The sequence below is a fragment of the Halteromyces radiatus genome (assembly GCF_025201355.1).
Source record: "Halteromyces radiatus strain CBS 162.75 chromosome Unknown BX664scaffold_6, whole genome shotgun sequence".
NCBI lineage: Eukaryota > Fungi > Mucoromycota > Mucoromycetes > Mucorales > Cunninghamellaceae > Halteromyces > Halteromyces radiatus.
This window is the reverse complement of record NW_026251692.1, coordinates 748,089-766,946: the sequence shown is the minus strand read 5'-3', so window position 1 is coordinate 766,946 and position 18,858 is coordinate 748,089. Positions and strand designations below refer to the sequence as shown.

Genomic DNA, 18,858 nt, shown 5'->3' with positions numbered 1-18,858 from the left:
TCATTATCATAGAAAATTTAATCATGATCACATCAATATCATTTTTTTTATTTATTCATTCATTCATCAAATCAATCAGATATAATAAAAATTGTGTAAAAGCTAAAGAATGTGGACAGGGTAAACTAAAAAAAGGATAGGAATATTTACAAATCATGAAACAACAATGATCGAGACAGTAGAGAGAGAGAGAGAGAGTTTTCTATAAGGGACAGTAAAAAGAGTGAATTGGGTAGAGGGATAGTCCTCTTCTGGTCATATCAGGGATACACTGGGTTTCTTCGTTTGTGGGTCAGCACACCAATAACCGTAGTATAAACAATTATAATAAGAATACATAGAGTTGGTACCATGAATCGAAGTAACTGTACAGGTGAACATGATAATCTATATAGAAAGGTATCCCGAAAGTGTTTAGTAAATGATATATAAAAGGAATGTACTTTTCTTTTTTTCTGTCTGTATATTTATTTACCTTTGGAATGAGAGAGTACTTGATTTTTTATTGTGTTCCGCCATATAAAAAGGATCTTCGTCATCATCGTCACTTTCTACATATGTCGCAAATTCAATAGCTTCATCGTCATTGTCTGAATCCATCCCAAATCGGTCATCATGGGTCATGAATAATAAGTACGTACGAAAAAAAAAAAAAAAAAAAAAAAGAAAGAAAAAGAAAAAGAAATGAATGAACCCAACATGATCAAAATCGGCTTTTTGGTTTTTTCTCTGCTTCTTTTATTTTCCGCCATCCAATCAGAATTCGTAGTGGATTAAAGAGTGCTAAGGCACTTGATAACTCTTTTGGGCAATGAGAAATTGGAAACAAAGACATGGATCACATTTCTAAAACAGAGGGAATGAAAAGCAATTGTTGTATTCTTTGATGATGATCATAAATATATATCGATACTTTGTCGGTTTGAGTAAAAAGCGAAATGGTAGTTGACATGCTGCTTGACTTGGCAGGAGATTCTTTCATCTGTTATTTTCTTGTGTCTGAAAGATTTTTATATCCTCAATTTCGCCGATCATCCCTTAATCCAATCATCACATATTATCCAATATCATCCCATCATCCCATCAGCCCATCATCATTGATACAGATACGCTGCTTCATCTTTTTTTTTTAAAAAAAAAATGCAGATTCACAATGCATCCATCATTTATTTCATTTTTGAATCTTTGCTATTTCTACGCCTTGACTTGCTCCCAACATACGTTTGATGTCACCATAAATTGCACTAGAAATTAAAAAAAAAAAGAAATAGATTGGTGAGTGATGACATCCATCAATATGAATTTTTCATGCTACTTACAATTGTCCTGCAGTCAAGACACTCACAAGTGTTACTCTTGCAAATGTACCGAGGAATAAGCCTTTTACACCGAGCTGACGAGTCAAACCAATTAAACGAGATGTGACTGATTGACCTGGAAGACCTTTTTCCTTGTTAATCTTGGATAAGAGTGTATCAGCAGGTTGTGATATCAACGCTGCAGAAATACCAGCGATGATCCCAGCATCCAAATCAATAAAGGTCAATGTAGAAGGTGATAATTGATCTTTTGGAGTATTCACAGCTTGAAGAATCTTTTCACTGCATAAAAAAAAAAAATGAATCATCCAAAAAAAAAAAAAAAAAAATAGAAAAAAATAAAAATTCAACTTACACTGCCACTTCATAGACGCCAAATTTGGCCATGGTATAAGGGACTTGTTTGAAAAGAATTGGACCAAAACCAGAATAAAAACCTCGAAGGACACCTTCTTCTTTCAACAATCTAGTAAATCCACTAACAAGGCCATTAGCAAAAGTAGGTTGTGACACCAAACGGATACGTGTAGCTTCCAAAGGACAAAGGGCAATATCAGCAAAAAACTCCGCAATGCCTGATGCGACAAGGTAAATAGGCATACGATAATCAGATGCTTTGTCCACACCTACAATATCGATAAAAGTCTTTTTCCAAAATTCATAACCTCCAAATTTCAATGCACCTTGGATGAAATAACCTGTAGCAGTGGGTCCAAAACCGGTCAACAATGCACCAGCACCTTCATTTTTTATTACTTGTCTAAACCCTGAAATCATTCCCTTTTTTGGAATTGGTTAACATTCATCATCATCTCTTTCTTTTAATTTTTTTTTTTTTTTTACCTTGTTATAAATTTCTGGGGATAATTGAATTCTAGTTTTCACAACATCAACTGGTGTCATTGCTCCATGTGTGATACCTACAAAGAAAAAAAAAATGAATATTTTTGATAAAGGAACTAAAAAAGACTGATGATTACCGCAACCAAGAGCACCAGCAATTGCAAATCTTGAATAAAGATCTATACCAGTGGGAGGTTTGTTCTTGAGTTGTACTGGAGCAACAGTGGTGGCCATGTTCTATAGTATAATTTTATAATGATTAATAATAATAATAATAATAAAGATAAAACAAAAATCAAGTTCTACATTTATATCTTTTTTTTAGTTGTAGGGTACGCTCGGAAGTTGATTTGAGTCACAAGGAGAAGATATGCGTGACACCTTGGACACGAAGGGGTTACGGCTAATTCTTCCGAAGCTGCCGGAGACAAATCGAAAAGAAAAAAAGGTTCAAATGCAGAAAAAAAGGGAGCTGGCCTTTTTTTTTTTTTTTTTTTTTTTTAGTTCCTTTTTTTTTGTTCCTTTTCTTGTGACAAATGACTCTTTGAACATGTAAGTTACAGTTGTACATAAGGATACTTCACTACATTATATACTCTAAGGTAAGTCGCCCTTTACTTACATACTTCCTTTTTCTCTTATTATAAAAGTTTATCATTCTTATTCTCTGAACTCATCTATTTTAGTTTTTACCTTTTTTTTTTTTTTTTGTGGACATGATTAGATAGGATATACGGCAGCATATGCAATTAGATCAATTGGATAGGATACAGCGGAATAGGTTTGCAACAGGTTTCGATTGGATAAAGAATGGAGTAAGTCAATTCATGGTAAAATTTTCTCTCTTCCCAACTCTCTCTTGTCATGGAAATTAATTTACCCAGTTAGTTTAGTCTTAAATTGTCATTTAAATAAAATCAAACTTTTTATGATTTGTTTATTATTATCATTCACTATTATCTTATTATTATTACACACCATATCATTCATTTATCACATATCATCCATTATATCAAATCATCCGTTCATCCTAGATCGTCTTCTAATCCAACGGAGAAGTCAATGCTTCACACAAGTCGAACAAGATATTTGAAAGTAACACATAATTTATCACTTCCTATTTACGCTTTAGACGGGTGACGATAGTGACGGAAATACTGAATATATTGAAAATACTGTCATACTGACACCAGAATAAATAAAGTTTTGCTTATTTTATTTTTGGTTTTGACACATAGTTTATTCCCATTTATCCTTTTTTAATTAAATGATAAACTCTCCCTTTGTTCCCGTTTTTTTCTTCTTTTCCTTTTTACATCAACACTGACTCTCAGTATACATAGCAACACTAGTCTACCATAACTTTCACCTGTCATCAGATGATAGAATAGGTTTGAAACAAGGAAGAATCGCTTTTTATACAGAACATCAACCATTTTTTTTTTAAAAAAAGGAATCAAGGGTGTCTTTCCCTTTTAGGCTACGCTTGACCACAACTTGATGCTGCTCGTATAAAGACGTGCATCAATTGACTAGATTCTCTTTCTTCTTATTTCCCCTCTCCCATCTCTCTCTCTCTATTTTTTTTTTCAAAGATTTCGGTCCTACTCTGTCTCCTCCAGTTTTCCCTCAGTCATCATCAAGATGGGTATCGTCTTATTACGGGACTTACGCATCTAAACACAATCCACATGGAACACTACAACTAAATTCAAAAATTGACTCCGAAGTAACAATACCGTTTCCAATATGTGGAGACACTGATTACAGCAAGCTAGTCGATGATTTCACGAAAAAACACTGCATACCTATTACGTTTGAACAAGAGAAGTTGTGTCGAAAATCAAAGAAAAAATAGGAAAAAAAAAAACCATTTAGTTAATATATTTTTTTTTTCATTCTTTACTATTTTGTATTCTTCCCTTTTTCTTTTTTTGGTCTTCTATTAGTTTTTATTTTTATCAATAAATTCTTTCCCTTTGTTTGATAATATTTCCTCTTTTTTTGTTCATTATTTTTAGTACCTTTCTTTTCCAATAAATAAATATAAATAAGGAAGAAATCCGAAGGAGGGGATCCATGAATTAAATAAAAAAGGACATATGGCCTATCTTTTTTTTTTTTTTTTTTTTTTTTTTTTTTTTTTTTTTTTTGAAGAAGGTTACTTGAAAAGATATATACTTGAGTGGACATGGACTTTGGCAAGGTTGAGGATTGGGATAAAAAAAAAAAGCCAAAATCATGCCAAATTGTTGTTAGTGGACGGGCTTCAAAAAAAAAAAAAAATAACTACCCCTTCGTGCAATTTTAATTTTTTTCCTTTCTTTTCTCCATTCATTTTTTTTTTCACATTGCGTGTCCTCTTTGTTTGTGCGATCTTGTCAAGGTAGATTTTATTGGATTTGGAGCGTTTTGAAAAAGGGATTTACAAGATACATGGGGAAACCCTTTCATTTTGGATGTAGGATTTAGTACAGGTAATGAAGAAAAATATTTTTGGTTTTTCTTTTTTTTTTTTTATGTATAAATTCCTTGGCCTGGATTTATTTTATTGGTAACGTGAACGAATAACTAACCGGATGTCAAACTTCTTTTCGTTAGGAATGGCGACTTGTTGTTAGGATCATGGTGGTGGACGAAGGGTTCTGGTATAATAGATACAGTAGAATGGATAAAACAAGAACAGGAAATTGGTATATTTTTACGGTGATACTGGTCATGGAACTAATTCTCATATCAAGGGTCATCTGCTCCTGAAAGAAATTGGTCAAATATCACACCTGAATTCCGCGCCTCAAAACTATTTTGTTTTTGTCACGAACCACTGATTCATACAAACAAGGTCAAAAAGAATAGCAAACGATCAGTCAAAACAATCATTTGTCAAAATCCATCGTGAATGTCAAGAAAGAAAGGATATCATGCAATGTCTCGGGATGTCAATGCAAGCGTGAAAATGGTTATGGTCGGTACTATGAACATCACGTGTAATCCTTCCCCTACATTTTTGTCCAACCATCCAAACAAGAAATATCCTTCGGACACTATACTCAAGTTTTGTCAACTTTATGCTCGAGTTTGATTGAGGATGTGCGAACATACTTTAATATCTTGTGGACTTCCGGTAAGTAATCAAATAAAAATTTGAACATACATGATTGGCTAATCCTTTACTTTTTATTTTTTATGTATGCCATTATGTGACTCCGCTTCTTTCCCACTGCAATAATTATAGATTTGAATTCTTCTGTCACTTCTTACTCTCCTTTTTATTACATTCACTTGATTCTTTTTGCAAACCTTTCTATATGGGCGGCAAACAACAAGCTTGTCTTAGTTCCTTTTTCAAGAAAAAGACGACAACTGAACAAGAAACATCAATAGTAAAAAAAACATTGCTACCACCTCCTGCGCCATCGCTCTCAACTTCAGGGTTACAAAAACAGTATCAGTATGATCCCACAAATCAATCTCATGTTCAACGTGAGGACGCAAACTCGTTAGAACAGAAAAAGCGACATGAAGCCTTTGTCAAAACCTTTGGTGATCTGGAAGAAAAACGCGCTCTGAAACGTCAACGAGTGGATCTTCATGAAACGACGCTTGGCGGTATACCTGACGAAGACTTGGATCAAGAATATCCATCGGCTGATGACTCGCCGTCTTCCACTACTTCTAATGTTTTGTTCGACACCTATGCTAACAAGAACTCTCCTATCAAAACACAACAACCATCTATGAAACAACCATTTATGAAATATACCCCTTTGGAACAACAAGTGGTTGATCTCAAACAAAAGCATCCTGATGTTCTTCTCGCTATTGAGGTCGGTTACAAATTTCGCTTTTTTGGTGAAGATGCAAAGGTAATGAAGAAAACTCTTTTTTTTTTTTATGTTTTAATCAAATGCTTAAGAGTTTGTATTTATTTTTTCTCTCTTCTTTTTTTTTTCGGATATAATAGATCGCCTCCAAAGTACTACATATTGCTCATTTTATTGACCGCAACTTTTATGTCGCAAGTATCCCGGTGCATCGTCTGTCTGTTCACGTACGAAGGTAAATACTTGGTGAAATAGTTAACGTTAATGATGACCATATTAACCATATTATTTTATATTTTTTCACATAGACTCGTTCATGCAGGATACAAAGTAGGAGTAGTACGACAGACGGAAACAGCAGCACTGAAAGCAGTCGGTAGTAATCGAAGCGCTCCTTTTGAAAGAAAACTCCAACAATTGTATACCAAAGGTACATATGTGGATGAAATGACTTTACCTGAATTGGATGGAAAATCAAACATGGATATAAAGGAAGCACCATCCTCCAGCAATTATCTTTTATGTGTAGTGGAACAAAATCGAGGTGGATCTGGATCTGATGAATTTGTCAAAATTGGCATTGTGGTAAATCAAATAAAAAAAAAAAACAAGAATCCATATTAACACATTTGTCTATAGGCAGTCCAACCTTCGTCTGGTGACATTATATATGATGCTTTTGATGATGGATATATGAGAAGCGAATTGGAAACTAGACTTTTACATATCGAACCTTGTGAAGTGTTATTCCCATTCTCTATTAGCAAACCAACAGAAAAAGTGGCTCGTTATTTGATGGATCATGGGTAATTATAGATGCATCATTTTATGAATATCATATCAGGAAATGACTCATTGATTTATTTTGAAAATCCATAGATCAACATCTTGGGGTGAAACTATCCGTGTGGAAAGATTAGCAGCCAATAATGGTTTTTGCAATAATTACGACCTTGCCTTATCATACGTTACGGACTTTTATGCTAAACAGCAAACGGATCAACAATGTATGTGCTTTTAATAAGATATATATATATCGTCACCATGATTGTTTACTCATCTTTTCTCATTCGTATTTATTATTCTAGCTGAATTGATAGGTGATATTCTGAAATTACCTGATGTTGTGGTGTAAGTCATTAGAAAAATATCAGAGAGCAGAAGTGTTGTAGAGGTACTCATATTCTTTTTTTTTTTTTTTTTTTTTTTTTTTAAATAGCAAAGCATTAGCCATTACGATACATTATTTGACTGAATTTGGTTTACAACATGCTTTTCAACTTACAAAGTATTTTACTCACTTCTCTTCGCATGGCCATATGATTATCAAAGGGAATACCATGGTGAATTTAGAAATATACCGAAACTCAACTAATTTATCTGAACAAGGATCTCTCTTCTCCATATTGAATCATACAAGTACAAGTTTTGGACGACGACTATTAAAAAAGTGGGTCGGACGACCATTGATAGATATTAAGTAAGTGAATGACCTTGTAATTTTTTTTTTTTTTGTAACTATCTCTCAAATATATACTTTTTTCGCTAGTCGATTGAATAAACGTACACAAGCAGTTGAAGAACTTATGATAACTGACAATCCGAAAAAGGCGAGAAGTCAAGATCTATTGAAAATGATTCCTGATTTGGAAAAAGGTTTATGCCGGATCAATTATGGTTCCGTATGTCAATATATACATAATATAATTTATTCATTTACTAATATTCATTTATTTATTTTTTTTTTTCTTGAACTAGTCATCTCCTGTGGAACTTGTCAATATATTGGATGCATTTTACAAAGTGGCTCAAGCATTCGAAGGATTTCAACATTCACAAACTCATCGATTTCAATCAGATATGCTCAACATTATTTTTGATACTTTACCGACTGTACATGATGTAGTACTTGAATTTCAAAGTAGATTGAACCCAGGTGCTCTCAATACTCCAAAATGCAACATCAATTTGCTTAGATCTGATGAAAACCATTGGCCTGAACTGCAACGTGGAAAACAGGCAAGTAATAACAATTTTTATGATAAAGAGATATCTAACATTTGTTATTTAGAATATCACTTCTGTAGAGAATGAATTAGAAGAAGAATTAAGTAAAATGAAGAAAACATATGATTTTCCAATGGAATACAAGAATGTGGCGGGTATCGAAGTAAGTAAGAAAATATAATCATCTCATCTCACCTCATCTCATCTCATTCTTTGTTTTCTTTCGAATAGTACCTGATAGAAGTCAAAAACTCGGTTGTCAAAAAAGTGCCACCTCAATGGATCAAGATGAGCGGAACAAAGGCGGTATCACGATTCCATTCACCATTTGTGATTAACAAGTTGAAAGAAAGAGAACGATATCGAGAAAGATTGGCTTTAGATGCTGATGCTGCTTATCGTGGATTTTTGAGGTAAAAGGAAAGAAAAAAGAAAAGAACATAGATTAATTTTTTTTTTAGATCTATTGCTGAGCATTATGGTCTATTTCGTGATGTTATCCATTGTTTGGCACAACTAGATTGTCTTTTTTCTCTATCTGTAGTAGCAAGTTTACCGAATTATGTCAAACCCACGTTTACTTCAGACACAAGACTGAGCGTGGTGAATGGTCGACATCCTATGGTAGAACGTTTTCTTTCTACTTCTTATGTGCCTAATGATATTCAATTTGATGTAAAACTAGAATATGATTAATTCCAATCTTCAAACTCACACCTATTTTTTTTTTTTAATAGAAAGAAAACCATCGCACATTGATATTGACTGGTCCCAACATGGGAGGGAAAAGCTCCTATATACGTCAAGTGGCACTAATTTCTATGATGGCTCAGATAGGATCGTTTGTTCCAGCAGAATCAGCTGAAATTGGAATCTTGGATGGTATTTTTACAAGGTACGTCATAGAAAAACGGATATGCCGATAAAAAAAGAAAGGTATTCCTCATCTTTAACTCTTTTTACTTTTTTTTTTTTCTTTTCTTTCTTTCCTTTTTTTTTTTTTTTTTTTTTTTTTTTGGTTGTTGTTGTTGTTGTTGGATAGAATGGGTGCATCGGACAACATGATGAAAGGTGAAAGTACTTTTATGGTGGAATTACATGAGACTGCTGATATCATGAAACAGGCAACTAGTCGATCATTGGTGATTCTAGATGAATTAGGACGAGGAACAAGTACTCATGACGGAATGGCGATTGCTTATGCCGTGTTGGATTACTTTATTACAAAAGTAAGTATCTGGACTAAATATATGCATAAACGTCATATGTTGTAATAATTCTTTTACTCTCTGGTTTAGATTCAATCCATTACTCTCTTTGTCACTCATTATCCTGCTCTTGGAACCCTTGCCGATATATACCCTGATTCGACTACCAATGGCTATATGAGCTTTATTGAAGACGGTCAACATGGTAAGAAAAATAATGTGGAATTATAGTTATCGTCTAGATTTTAACTTTTTTTTTTCCTATAGAGATTCCAAAGGTGATTTTCTTGTACAAATTAGTGTCAGGTGTGGCCACTAAAAGTTATGGGTAAGAACAATTCTTATTTAATCAAAATGGATATTTCTATTATGATAACACTGACTATATATATATATAATATGATATAGATTGAATGTTGCTTATTTGGCAAGACTCCCTTTACGTGTATTAGAAACTGCCAAACAGAAATCAGAAGAAATGGAAACCATGCAGGCACAGCGATCGACGAACAACAAACAACAACAAATTTTCAAGAATCTATTTGAATGTATAATGCAAGAGGACGTAGATGGATTCAAGAAGATTTATTCAACGATGGAATCTATTGATTAGTTAGTATTCTTTTGTTACATGGTCAGTATATGCGTCATTTTTTCATCTTATGTATATTATTCATCTTATTTGATTCAATAAAACTCCTGCTTGTAATCATCTAGACCCAATATTTTAAGTTTTTAACCAAAATCTTGTCTTTCCGGTAAAGAGAAACGGGAGAGAATGATGTTATTTGATGATGCCGACTTTGTTTTAAAAGGAAGATGATGATCGTCCATAATAAAAGATGGCGAAGAAATATATCATCACCATATGGAATGACCAGTAATAACATTATCTAAATGGATATCTGATCATTTATATATATATTGTTTCTGTTTTCTCTACCAAGGTAACATAAAAAAAAAGGGGGGAGAAGCATGGAAAAATACATTGTGTTTAATAAAAGTAATCTCCTTCATTGAAATTGATATATGTACAATAATTTAAAAAGACCCTCCTTTTATTCTGGTCATAAATCCAAACAGGATGATAGAACAGTAACACCGGATGAGGACCTATTGAATTGAAATTCATTCATCCGAATACAAAAACTCCATTTTTAATCAATGTAGCATTTCAAAACGAACAATTCCCTTTTCTGCTTCCCTCCTTAAATTTTGAGTCAAATACTCCAAGATAAACATATTCTATTTCTCCTTTTCTCCTTCCTTTTTGTTTTCTATTTTACAAAATGATGGATGAAAAAAAGATCGAGTATTCTTTTGATGCACAAAGTGTCTCTACCGATCATTATGAACACGTTGCTGATATTGTTTATGATACAGATCCTCTTGTTGAAAAACGATTACTTCTTAAATTAGATTGCTTGTAAGACATCATATTAATATGATACTTTATCTGTATTGATTTATCTTTTCTTTTCTTTTTTAAAAAAAGTTTAATGCCTTTTGTTTCCATTTTGTATCTATTTGCCTCTTTAGATCGTGTAAGTGACATGAATATGATTTGATAGGAAGGACTCTTACATATGTATTTTGAATCATAGAGTAATATTGGAAATGCAAGATTAGGTTCTTTTGAAAAGGATCTTCATTTGCAAGGAAATGACTTTTATAATGCTCTAATGGTGTTCTATATTGGTAATGACTCAATGATGAATTATTTCTTCTGACAATATGATGATATTACTATAGGTTACATGATATGTCAAATCCCTTCTAATTTAGTATTGAAAATGTAAGCCGGTCTTTCAATTTTACCCTTTCGAGACATCAGAATTCCTTGTTCTCTTACCTTTTTTTTTTTTTTTTTTTTTTTTTTTTTTTAATTCTATAGGATTACTCCTTCAATATGGATTGGCATGACTACTATTATTTGGGTAAGTATAGTAAATAGAAGCATAAAATATTACTAAACTCATATTGTTTACTGTTACAGGGTGTTTGTTCTACAAGGTAGATAGAGTGATGGACGTGTTTTGATATATCAATAATACTCATTTCTTTTTTTTTTTCTTCTTCTTATCTCTTTGGGAACAAAAAGTATTTCAGCAGCTACTAGTCTTCCTGGATTGGCAATAGGTAAAACCATAACAATTTGTTTACTATATATTAACATGTGTACATATAAAAAGCTAGATTCTTTCTTGGTTGTGCCGAAGCTGGCCTTGGACCTTGTGTACCTTTACTTCTTAGTTTTTGGTATCAGAGACATGAAATGGCGTCAAGGGTAATTTATTAAAAAAAAAAAAAAAAAGAAAAAGTAAAAAGAAGGACTCTATTGATAGATGATAGTGTAGGTGTCTGTATTTTTGGCGGCGTCCACACTTGCAGGATCATTTGCAGGCATATGGGCGTATCTTATTATGGACAATATGGATCAAGTACATGGACTTGCGTCTTGGCGTTGGTAAGGAACATTAAACTCTTCTCCTTGTTCCATTTGAATTGTAGTAGAAACTCATATATTATTCTTTTATGCAGGATGTTTATCATTGAAGGCATACCGACGATCGCACTAGGCATTTTATGTTTGATTTTCCTGCCAAACTAGTAAGGATGATAATAATGAAGGAAAGAATATGGGAAAGAATATGGAATGAAGGAAACGTATTGACTTTTTTTTTTTTTTTTTATCATTGTAGCCCAGAATCAGCTAGCAAATATTGGTTGACTGCAGAAGAAAAACAAGTGGCAATTCAAAGAGGAATTATGGAAGGCAAGAACAAGAAGGATGATTCTATCAACAAGTCACAAATCATAGGCGCTTTGATAGATTACAAGACGTGGTTAGTGGCGTCGATCAATTCAGGGGCCATTTTATGTCATGCTTCCTTTTCTATCTTTTTACCAACCATTGTCAAGGCCATGGGTTTTCAAGCTCTACAAGCTCAACTATTATCTATCCCTCCTTATATTACTGGATGTATTGTATTATTGGTAAATCAAAATTTGAAGATTAAAAAAAAAAAAAAAAGAATATTGATTTAAGTTTTCGTTCCTTTTTCTTACTCTAGGCCGTTAGTCGATTCTCTGATCGTATTTGTCAACGAGGTTTACCAATTATTGGGTGTTCTATCTTATCAATGATTGGATATACTTTCTTATTAATCGGCAATTCTATTCCTCTTCAATATACTGGTGTCATTCTTGTCGCTTGTGGGGTTAATCCTATCATCTCTTTGGTAAATTTAAAAAAATTATATATATATATATAAAGAGAAAAAGATAAAGGTATATTTACTTATTTTTTCGCATTTGATTGTTAATGAAATAGGGTATTTCATGGTTATCCAACAATCAACAAGGTCATACTCGACGTGGAGTCAGTCTTAGTGGTGCTAATATGTTTGCTCAAGTGTTTGGTCTTATTGGAACGCAGGTAAAAAAAAAAAAAAAAAAAAAAAAAAGAATCTATCAATTTGACCTTTGATTTTGTTTTTATTTGTTTTGTTTCGGCGGTTATTTTAAGGTTTATCGAGATTCTGATTCACCTAACTATCGGTTAGGACATGCCGTTTGCTTGGGATTTACAATGATGACTATTATATTGGCTTGTTTATTACGATATATTTTGGCAAGAGAAAATAAACGAAGAGACGAACTATATGGACCAGCTAAACAAAATAATACTGTAGTAGCTGATGATGATGATGACTTTACTGAAAATACTTCATTCCGATATATTCTCTGATTTCTGAAAGCTATCTAGGTGGTGGAATTCGATAGGTTTTCTTTTGATCGTCTTTTTTTTTTTTTTTTTTTTTTTTAGTGAATAACGTGGTATTCTATTTTTATCTTTATTTTTTCATTAATTTAATTCATTTTAATAAAAATAAATTCATTCTTATACAAATATATTATTATATTGATTTTTATTAATCTTTAAAAAAAGAAGGAGATGAAATAAAATATGTAATATAATATAAACTAGGGGGGGAAGATGTCTAAACTAGGGTTTTGAAGAAGATGATACATTTCTATTATTGTTGTTCTTAAGGATGTGATGTAGCTTGTATAATAGAAGTTGTTGATGATGACTGTTGCTGTGTTTCTTGAGAAGTAGTAGGAGGTTGTTGCTGTTTACTATTATCATCTTTATGAGTTTGAGTTCCAACAATAGAACCTAACCAAAAAGTTTAAAATAAAAAAAGATGTCAGGATAAGCAATGATGATAGCTCAAACTTACCAATGATGATACCAATGATGACAAGAATAGTGAGACCAATGATGATTTTCCATTTAAAATCCTTCCACCACATTCTCTTGCGTACTTGATTGGCTCCACGTTTAAAGTTTCCAGCCGTGGCATTCAAATCCTCTACATATGTATAAAAGGATCAGTCATCATAGTTACAATATATTTATATATATATATATATATTTACCAGCTTTTCCACGTAGTTCATCTATTCTTTCTCCACGGTTCATCACCTTATCAATATTATCTTGCATCAGATCGACCACATCATCCACTTGTTTTTGAACTTCAGCTGTTTGTGAACGCTTTTTTTCTTTTTCATTGGGCTTGTTGGAAGGAATATATGGATCATATGGTTCTGACCTAATATAGAAATTCATCAAGTTAGTCATGATATATATATATATGTTTATTGATATTAATCACTATACTTACATGATGATAAAATACAATGAAAGGAAAAAAAAAAAAAGATGGAAAATCTTTTTTGCATGAAAAATTTCTGTATTTGAATGGACGAGGTATTGGAATCCATGGGATGACCACATCAAGTCACCTACGGAGATAGAAATTGGGGAGGTGGAAAAAAGAAAAGGGAAAAAAAAAACCTTTCTCAAACATCTTCCTTTTCCTTTCCTTTCCTTTTTTTTTTTTTTTCCTTTCCTTACTCTATTTCTCCCTCATTATCGACATTCAACGTATAATAGTTATTATTGATTATTTGAATAACTTTTGTTTTTTTTGATCCTTTTTTTTTTTTTGGTAAATCTATATACATAAAAAAAAAAAAAAGAAAAGAAAAAAAAAGAAGAAAACTTAAATAAAGGACCATTCACTTATCAAACTATTTTTATTCTTTATTTTTCTTTTTTTTTTTTCCGTTTTGAATTCTATGGTAGTGACGTTTGATAGTCATCTCTTTCCCCTTTTTTTTATATATATTTCTTTTTTTACTAGTGTTATATAGACTTTTATTTTATTTCTCATTTAGTTTTGATTTAGTTTTAGTATACATTATATATAAATATTATTTTATAAAATGAACGGATTTGAACATTCATCTTCGACTACCATGCATTCAACTTCATTTCAACAACAACAACAAAATAACAGCAATGAAATAGAAGGAATACGGTTAGCTTATAGGACTGCTTTGGCTGACTTGACTTTTAACAGCAAACCTATTATTACTGGACTGACTATTAAGGCTCAAGAAAATCAATTTGCAGCAAGTGCAATAGTACGAGAAATTGAACAACAAATACGAACGGTAAGTTTGAAATATTTAGATTATAGTTAGATTATTATTATTATTATTATTATTATGATTGTTATTATGATTGTGATTATTATTATTATTATTATACCTTCTTCATATATATATATATATTTATATCAACTCTCATTCGTTATACAATGAATAAATCACTTGCAAAAAAAGGAAAAAAAAAAGAACAGAAAAAAAAAATAGGGATTGGATTCATTGTTGAATGATTTATACACTACTTCTTTATATAAATATTTATATGATTGATTCCTTTTCTATTATTTTTATTATTTTTATTGTTAACCTTTTTATCACTACTGTGATTACTCATCCTTTTTTATTTCCATTATCCTTGTCATTATAGAATGCTCCTGGTCAAAAACTCCCTGTCTTATATTTGATCGACTCAATTTGCAAGAATGTGGGCGGTCCTTATGTAACACATTTTGCTCGAAATATCACATCTCTTTTTATGGATACTTATACCTTGGTCGATCCTTCAACAAGAAAAAGTTTTGAACGTTTATTACAAACATGGAAAAATGGAATGCCTAATGGTTCTCCTGTGTTTGCTCGTCATTTGATTGATACCATTGAACGTTCTATCAACTTTATCCAACAACATCAGCAATCACCTTCTAGTCGTCCTGTACCAACTAATTCAAAGGTATGTATTTTAAAAAAAGAATAATAACAATAATAAAAAAAGAGGTTTGCTCGTCAATGAGAACTCAATTCTTCTTCTTTTTTTTTTTTTTTTTTTTAAAATCTTTGTAGCCAAGGGATCCAAGGAGTAGAGCAAGAATGGAACCAAAAGGTCAACTTCCTGTCACACCTTCGCCTCCTGCTACAGTTTCTTCACCTTCCAAAGGACAATTGTTAACTCAGGTATAATGATTATCAATAGTATCGTATAATATAAACTAATCTCTCTTTTTCTTTCATCTATAGCCTCTCCCGAACAATCTCATTCATTCTGGTCCTACATTTGTTTCACAACAACATCAAATGACAACATCAACTCCACCTCCAATAGGAGCAATAGGATCACCTGTAGCTACATCATCAATTCTACCCACTGGTTCTCCTCAACCTCAAAGGCTAGCTCATCCACCTATTATTCCTCAAACAACAACAACACCAACAACAACACCGCCACCACCACAACCACCACAACCACCAATGGTTGCTCCAATAAGTCTCAATACTGCTGATCTATTAAAAAATTTGATGTCTCAAGGATTATTACAACCAACTCATACGAACCCGGTGGCTACTTCATTACCTTTGACTTCAACACCTACCCCTCCTCTTGCAACGCCTCCAACCTCATTACAGCAAATGCCACCTACCGAGTACAATTTCCGTTTAGATAACAAGGATCTTCAAAGGTAAAAAAAAAAAAAAAAAAAAAAAAAAAAAAAAAAAAAAAAAAAAAAAAAAAAAAAAAAAAAAAAAAGAAAAAAAAAGAAGATAAATCATTGTATATATTCATATTTAATCTTATTTTCTTATTATTATTATTATTCTTCCTGTTTTTATTAGAGAACGACCTGGAGCTGTGGAATTCCTATATGCCAAGTTACCATTAAAATGCAAACAATGTGGCATTCGTTATCCTGACACTAAAGAAGGCAAGATGAAGATGGATGCACACTTGGATTCACATTTTCGACAAAATAGAAGGATGAAGGAACGAGTCAAACGTGGATTATCTAGATCTTGGTTTGTATCTGAAAGCGACTGGATTCATGGTGCAGAAGGGGAATTGACTAGTCATCAAATGCCAACATTTATGACCGACAAACAACAACGACTTTCTCAACCATTACAACAACAACAACAACAACAACAACAACAACAACAAACGGGTGGATTACAAACGATCGAAAGTAGTAGTGATAATATAACCAATCAAGCTGCGGACAATAATACCATGAATAAGGAACAGAATGAACTATTGGAATTGGGAGACTCAATGGTGGTGATGCCTCATGATGGTGAACGGAAACCTTGTCCAATTTGTGGTGAAGCTTTTACGGATGTTTGGAATGATGATGAAGAAGAATGGATGTACAAAAACGCGGTACTTGTGGGTTCAACAGTAATGATAAAAATAAAATATATATATATATCATGTACATCTTGGCACCAAACTAATTTTTTTTTTTTTTAATATAGATATATCATGCTACTTGTCATGCCGATGCCATCAAAAGTAATACTTTATTGAAGAATGCCGATGTGGATATGGATCAAGGATTCGATGAGGACTTGCATCAAAAACGAAAGGTAATCTCCCTTTCTCATGAATTGGAATAAAGAGGAACTTTATTAATATATGATGATATTCCTAACTTTTTTTTTATTATTGTTTATTTATAGACAGAGGATGGGACAGATCGAAAGACAAAATTACCACGATTGGATGGATGATTCTTATCATTTGTTAGAGAGAATGGTGTAGTTTTAGTCTATTTCTATGACACTTCTTTTTTTAATATAAAAATAATAAAAACAAACAATTCTATCAAAAAAAAATATATATATATATTTTATTGTGATAATAGGAAGATAGGGTACAAAATGTGGAAAAAGAATAAAGAAAGGATATGAAGTATGTATGAATAAATGTAAGTTTGTATGTATGTTATGTTGTGTACAAAATAGTAAGATTATATAAAATGCAAGAAAAGAATGATATACAAATGATAATAATAATAATAATAAAAAAAAAAAAAATAAAAACTATAGATATATACGACGAAGATCAGAAGGAGTGGTGATCTTTTGACATTGAGGACAGAGTTTCTTGGATCCCAAGGTTTGTAACCAACATTGTTCACAATGGACATGCCAACAGATAATAGAGGTCAATGGAGTTTTGTAAGGTTCCAAACAAATCAAACATCGTGGGACAGATCGTGAAGCCATTTCCTATTAAATCATATATCAATGAGAATAAAAGATAAGGTTCAATATATGGAGATTTTACCAATTGATGTATCCGAGATTTCAAAGAATCCACCACAAGATTACCGGTAGTACTTTGTGAGATTTCAGAGGATGATGGATGATCCATTGCTAAATGTCGATCCCAACCTGCATCAGATACTGTTTCTTCAAAACCACTTTGGGGAGAAGCTTGTCTACCATAAAAGTATAAAAGTTATTTTTGACTCTTTCTATATCTATATCTATATATTACCTATTATTTTCTTCTTGTTCTTCTTCTTGTTGTTGTTGCTGCCGTGGTATTGAAGAACCTTCAGATATCATTTCTCTCAGTGCATTTGAATCATCATTATCTTCATCCATATTGACCATGATATCCCGTTCATTGTATTGACTATGACCATATTCCGCATCATCTTCTTCGATATCCAAATCCTCATCCACATCATCTTCTTTTTGGGCAGTTGCAAAACCAGCACCTACATCAAATATATATATATATATATATATATATATATATTAAAAACGTTGATTATCTATGATCATATATAATAATTACCTCCATAGCCACCTTCCATCATAGAAGTAGCACGAACACGAACTTGACCAGCCCATTCATATTGATCCCAATCATTGCCATCTTGTGGTGAAAGATTATTATTATTGTTGTTATTGTGTGAAGTAGTTGTAGGTTGTTCATTCATATTCATCAAACATCGATCAATGTGTAAATTGATGGCTTCCGAATCACCAAAAAGTGTTTCATTACATATAAAACAAGTTTGTTGTTGATCCGTATTCAAAAGTTCTATAGTAAAAAGAAAATAAAATTATAAGAACTGGAATCAACCAATAAAGGAACTTTTTTTTTTTTTTTTTACCTTGATTCAATAAAGAAGAGGAAGATGGATCGACAAGATCAGATTGTGGTGCATCTAATCGTTTCAAAGCTTCTTTGCGTTGAGCTGTATTATGTTTGACTTTTTGTAATGCTTCTTCATAAATGGTTGTTGGTCGTTTTCGATATTTCTTTTCCATATGTTGTCTAGCCAGAACTGCTGCACCTCTTTTCCCTTTTCTATAATAATAATAATAATAATAATAATAATAATAATAATAATAATAATAATAATAATAATAATAATAATAATAATAATAATAATAATAATAAGAAAT

At 32.1% G+C, this 18,858-nt stretch overlaps 7 protein-coding genes across 7 annotated transcripts; 3 read left to right on the top strand and 4 right to left on the bottom strand.

Moving 5' to 3' along the window:
- Positions 1-11: 11 nt before the first annotated feature.
- Positions 12-654, bottom strand: BX664DRAFT_337665 (uncharacterized protein). The gene is made up of 2 exons (XM_051546276.1): positions 478-654; positions 12-389 (listed from the first exon to the last, which is right to left on the bottom strand). Exons 1-2 carry the CDS (start codon positions 622-624, stop codon positions 261-263), a joined length of 276 nt encoding a protein of 91 aa, XP_051398152.1. The 5' UTR covers positions 625-654; the 3' UTR covers positions 12-260.
- A 423-nt stretch (positions 655-1,077) lies between these two features.
- On the bottom strand, positions 1,078-2,426 carry BX664DRAFT_337660 (mitochondrial carrier domain-containing protein). The gene is made up of 5 exons (XM_051546275.1): positions 2,300-2,426; positions 2,163-2,239; positions 1,675-2,099; positions 1,320-1,601; positions 1,078-1,244 (listed from the first exon to the last, which is right to left on the bottom strand). Exons 1-5 carry the CDS (start codon positions 2,394-2,396, stop codon positions 1,172-1,174), a joined length of 954 nt encoding a protein of 317 aa, XP_051398151.1. The 5' UTR covers positions 2,397-2,426; the 3' UTR covers positions 1,078-1,171.
- Positions 2,427-5,470: 3,044 nt separating this feature from the next.
- Positions 5,471-9,814, top strand: BX664DRAFT_351517 (putative DNA mismatch repair protein Msh3; the record flags this gene model as incomplete). Its single annotated transcript, XM_051547660.1, has 17 exons — positions 5,471-6,028; positions 6,127-6,221; positions 6,295-6,571; positions 6,626-6,792; positions 6,866-6,993; positions 7,075-7,117; positions 7,206-7,466; positions 7,536-7,668; positions 7,745-8,009; positions 8,074-8,156; positions 8,225-8,406; positions 8,455-8,668; positions 8,731-8,888; positions 9,036-9,222; positions 9,292-9,406; positions 9,469-9,529; positions 9,610-9,814. The coding sequence occupies 17 exons, from the start codon at positions 5,471-5,473 to the stop codon at positions 9,812-9,814; spliced, it is 3,132 nt and encodes a 1,043-aa protein (XP_051398150.1).
- A 679-nt stretch (positions 9,815-10,493) lies between these two features.
- On the top strand, positions 10,494-13,030 carry BX664DRAFT_360567 (major facilitator superfamily domain-containing protein; the record flags this gene model as incomplete). Its single annotated transcript, XM_051548169.1, has 14 exons — positions 10,494-10,627; positions 10,697-10,745; positions 10,806-10,899; positions 10,954-10,996; positions 11,096-11,138; positions 11,198-11,214; positions 11,303-11,340; positions 11,394-11,488; positions 11,559-11,668; positions 11,743-11,811; positions 11,904-12,198; positions 12,276-12,443; positions 12,536-12,640; positions 12,731-13,030. 14 exons carry the CDS (start codon positions 10,494-10,496, stop codon positions 12,950-12,952), a joined length of 1,482 nt encoding a protein of 493 aa, XP_051398149.1. The 3' UTR covers positions 12,953-13,030.
- A 223-nt stretch (positions 13,031-13,253) lies between these two features.
- Positions 13,254-13,714, bottom strand: BX664DRAFT_266494 (synaptobrevin-domain-containing protein; the record flags this gene model as incomplete). Its single annotated transcript, XM_051540909.1, has 3 exons — positions 13,254-13,384; positions 13,449-13,580; positions 13,648-13,714. The coding sequence occupies 3 exons, from the start codon at positions 13,712-13,714 to the stop codon at positions 13,254-13,256; spliced, it is 330 nt and encodes a 109-aa protein (XP_051398148.1).
- A 645-nt stretch (positions 13,715-14,359) lies between these two features.
- On the top strand, positions 14,360-17,315 carry BX664DRAFT_337652 (uncharacterized protein). The gene is made up of 7 exons (XM_051546274.1): positions 14,360-14,730; positions 15,092-15,394; positions 15,505-15,615; positions 15,679-16,118; positions 16,273-16,831; positions 16,909-17,019; positions 17,113-17,315. Exons 1-7 carry the CDS (start codon positions 14,500-14,502, stop codon positions 17,161-17,163), a joined length of 1,806 nt encoding a protein of 601 aa, XP_051398147.1. The 5' UTR covers positions 14,360-14,499; the 3' UTR covers positions 17,164-17,315.
- Positions 17,316-17,475: 160 nt separating this feature from the next.
- On the bottom strand, positions 17,476-18,720 carry BX664DRAFT_266699 (uncharacterized protein; the record flags this gene model as incomplete). Its single annotated transcript, XM_051540916.1, has 5 exons — positions 17,476-17,664; positions 17,723-17,871; positions 17,994-18,161; positions 18,242-18,490; positions 18,564-18,720. 5 exons carry the CDS (start codon positions 18,718-18,720, stop codon positions 17,476-17,478), a joined length of 912 nt encoding a protein of 303 aa, XP_051398146.1.
- Positions 18,721-18,858: the final 138 nt, after the last annotated feature.

Excerpts from the sequence above, each read along its gene's own strand:
- BX664DRAFT_337652 (XM_051546274.1), top strand. The coding sequence starts at position 14,500 with ATGAACGGATTTGAACATTCATCTTCGACTACCATGCATTCAACTTCA. Across the intron at positions 15,395-15,504 it reads CTGTACCAACTAATTCAAAG|CCAAGGGATCCAAGGAGTAG; the intron begins GTATGTATTTTA and ends AAATCTTTGTAG. Across the intron at positions 16,832-16,908 it reads CGGTACTTGTGGGTTCAACA|ATATATCATGCTACTTGTCA; the intron begins GTAATGATAAAA and ends TTTTTAATATAG.
- BX664DRAFT_337660 (XM_051546275.1), bottom strand. The coding sequence starts at position 2,396 with ATGGCCACCACTGTTGCTCCAGTACAACTCAAGAACAAACCTCCCACT. Across the intron at positions 2,240-2,299 it reads TGCTGGTGCTCTTGGTTGCG|GTATCACACATGGAGCAATG; the intron begins GTAATCATCAGT and ends TTTTCTTTGTAG. Across the intron at positions 1,245-1,319 it reads GTCTTGACTGCAGGACAATT|TGCAATTTATGGTGACATCA; the intron begins GTAAGTAGCATG and ends TTTAATTTCTAG.
- BX664DRAFT_337665 (XM_051546276.1), bottom strand. The coding sequence starts at position 624 with ATGACCCATGATGACCGATTTGGGATGGATTCAGACAATGACGATGAA. Across the intron at positions 390-477 it reads CAAGTACTCTCTCATTCCAA|AGATTATCATGTTCACCTGT; the intron begins AGGTAAATAAAT and ends ACCTTTCTATAT.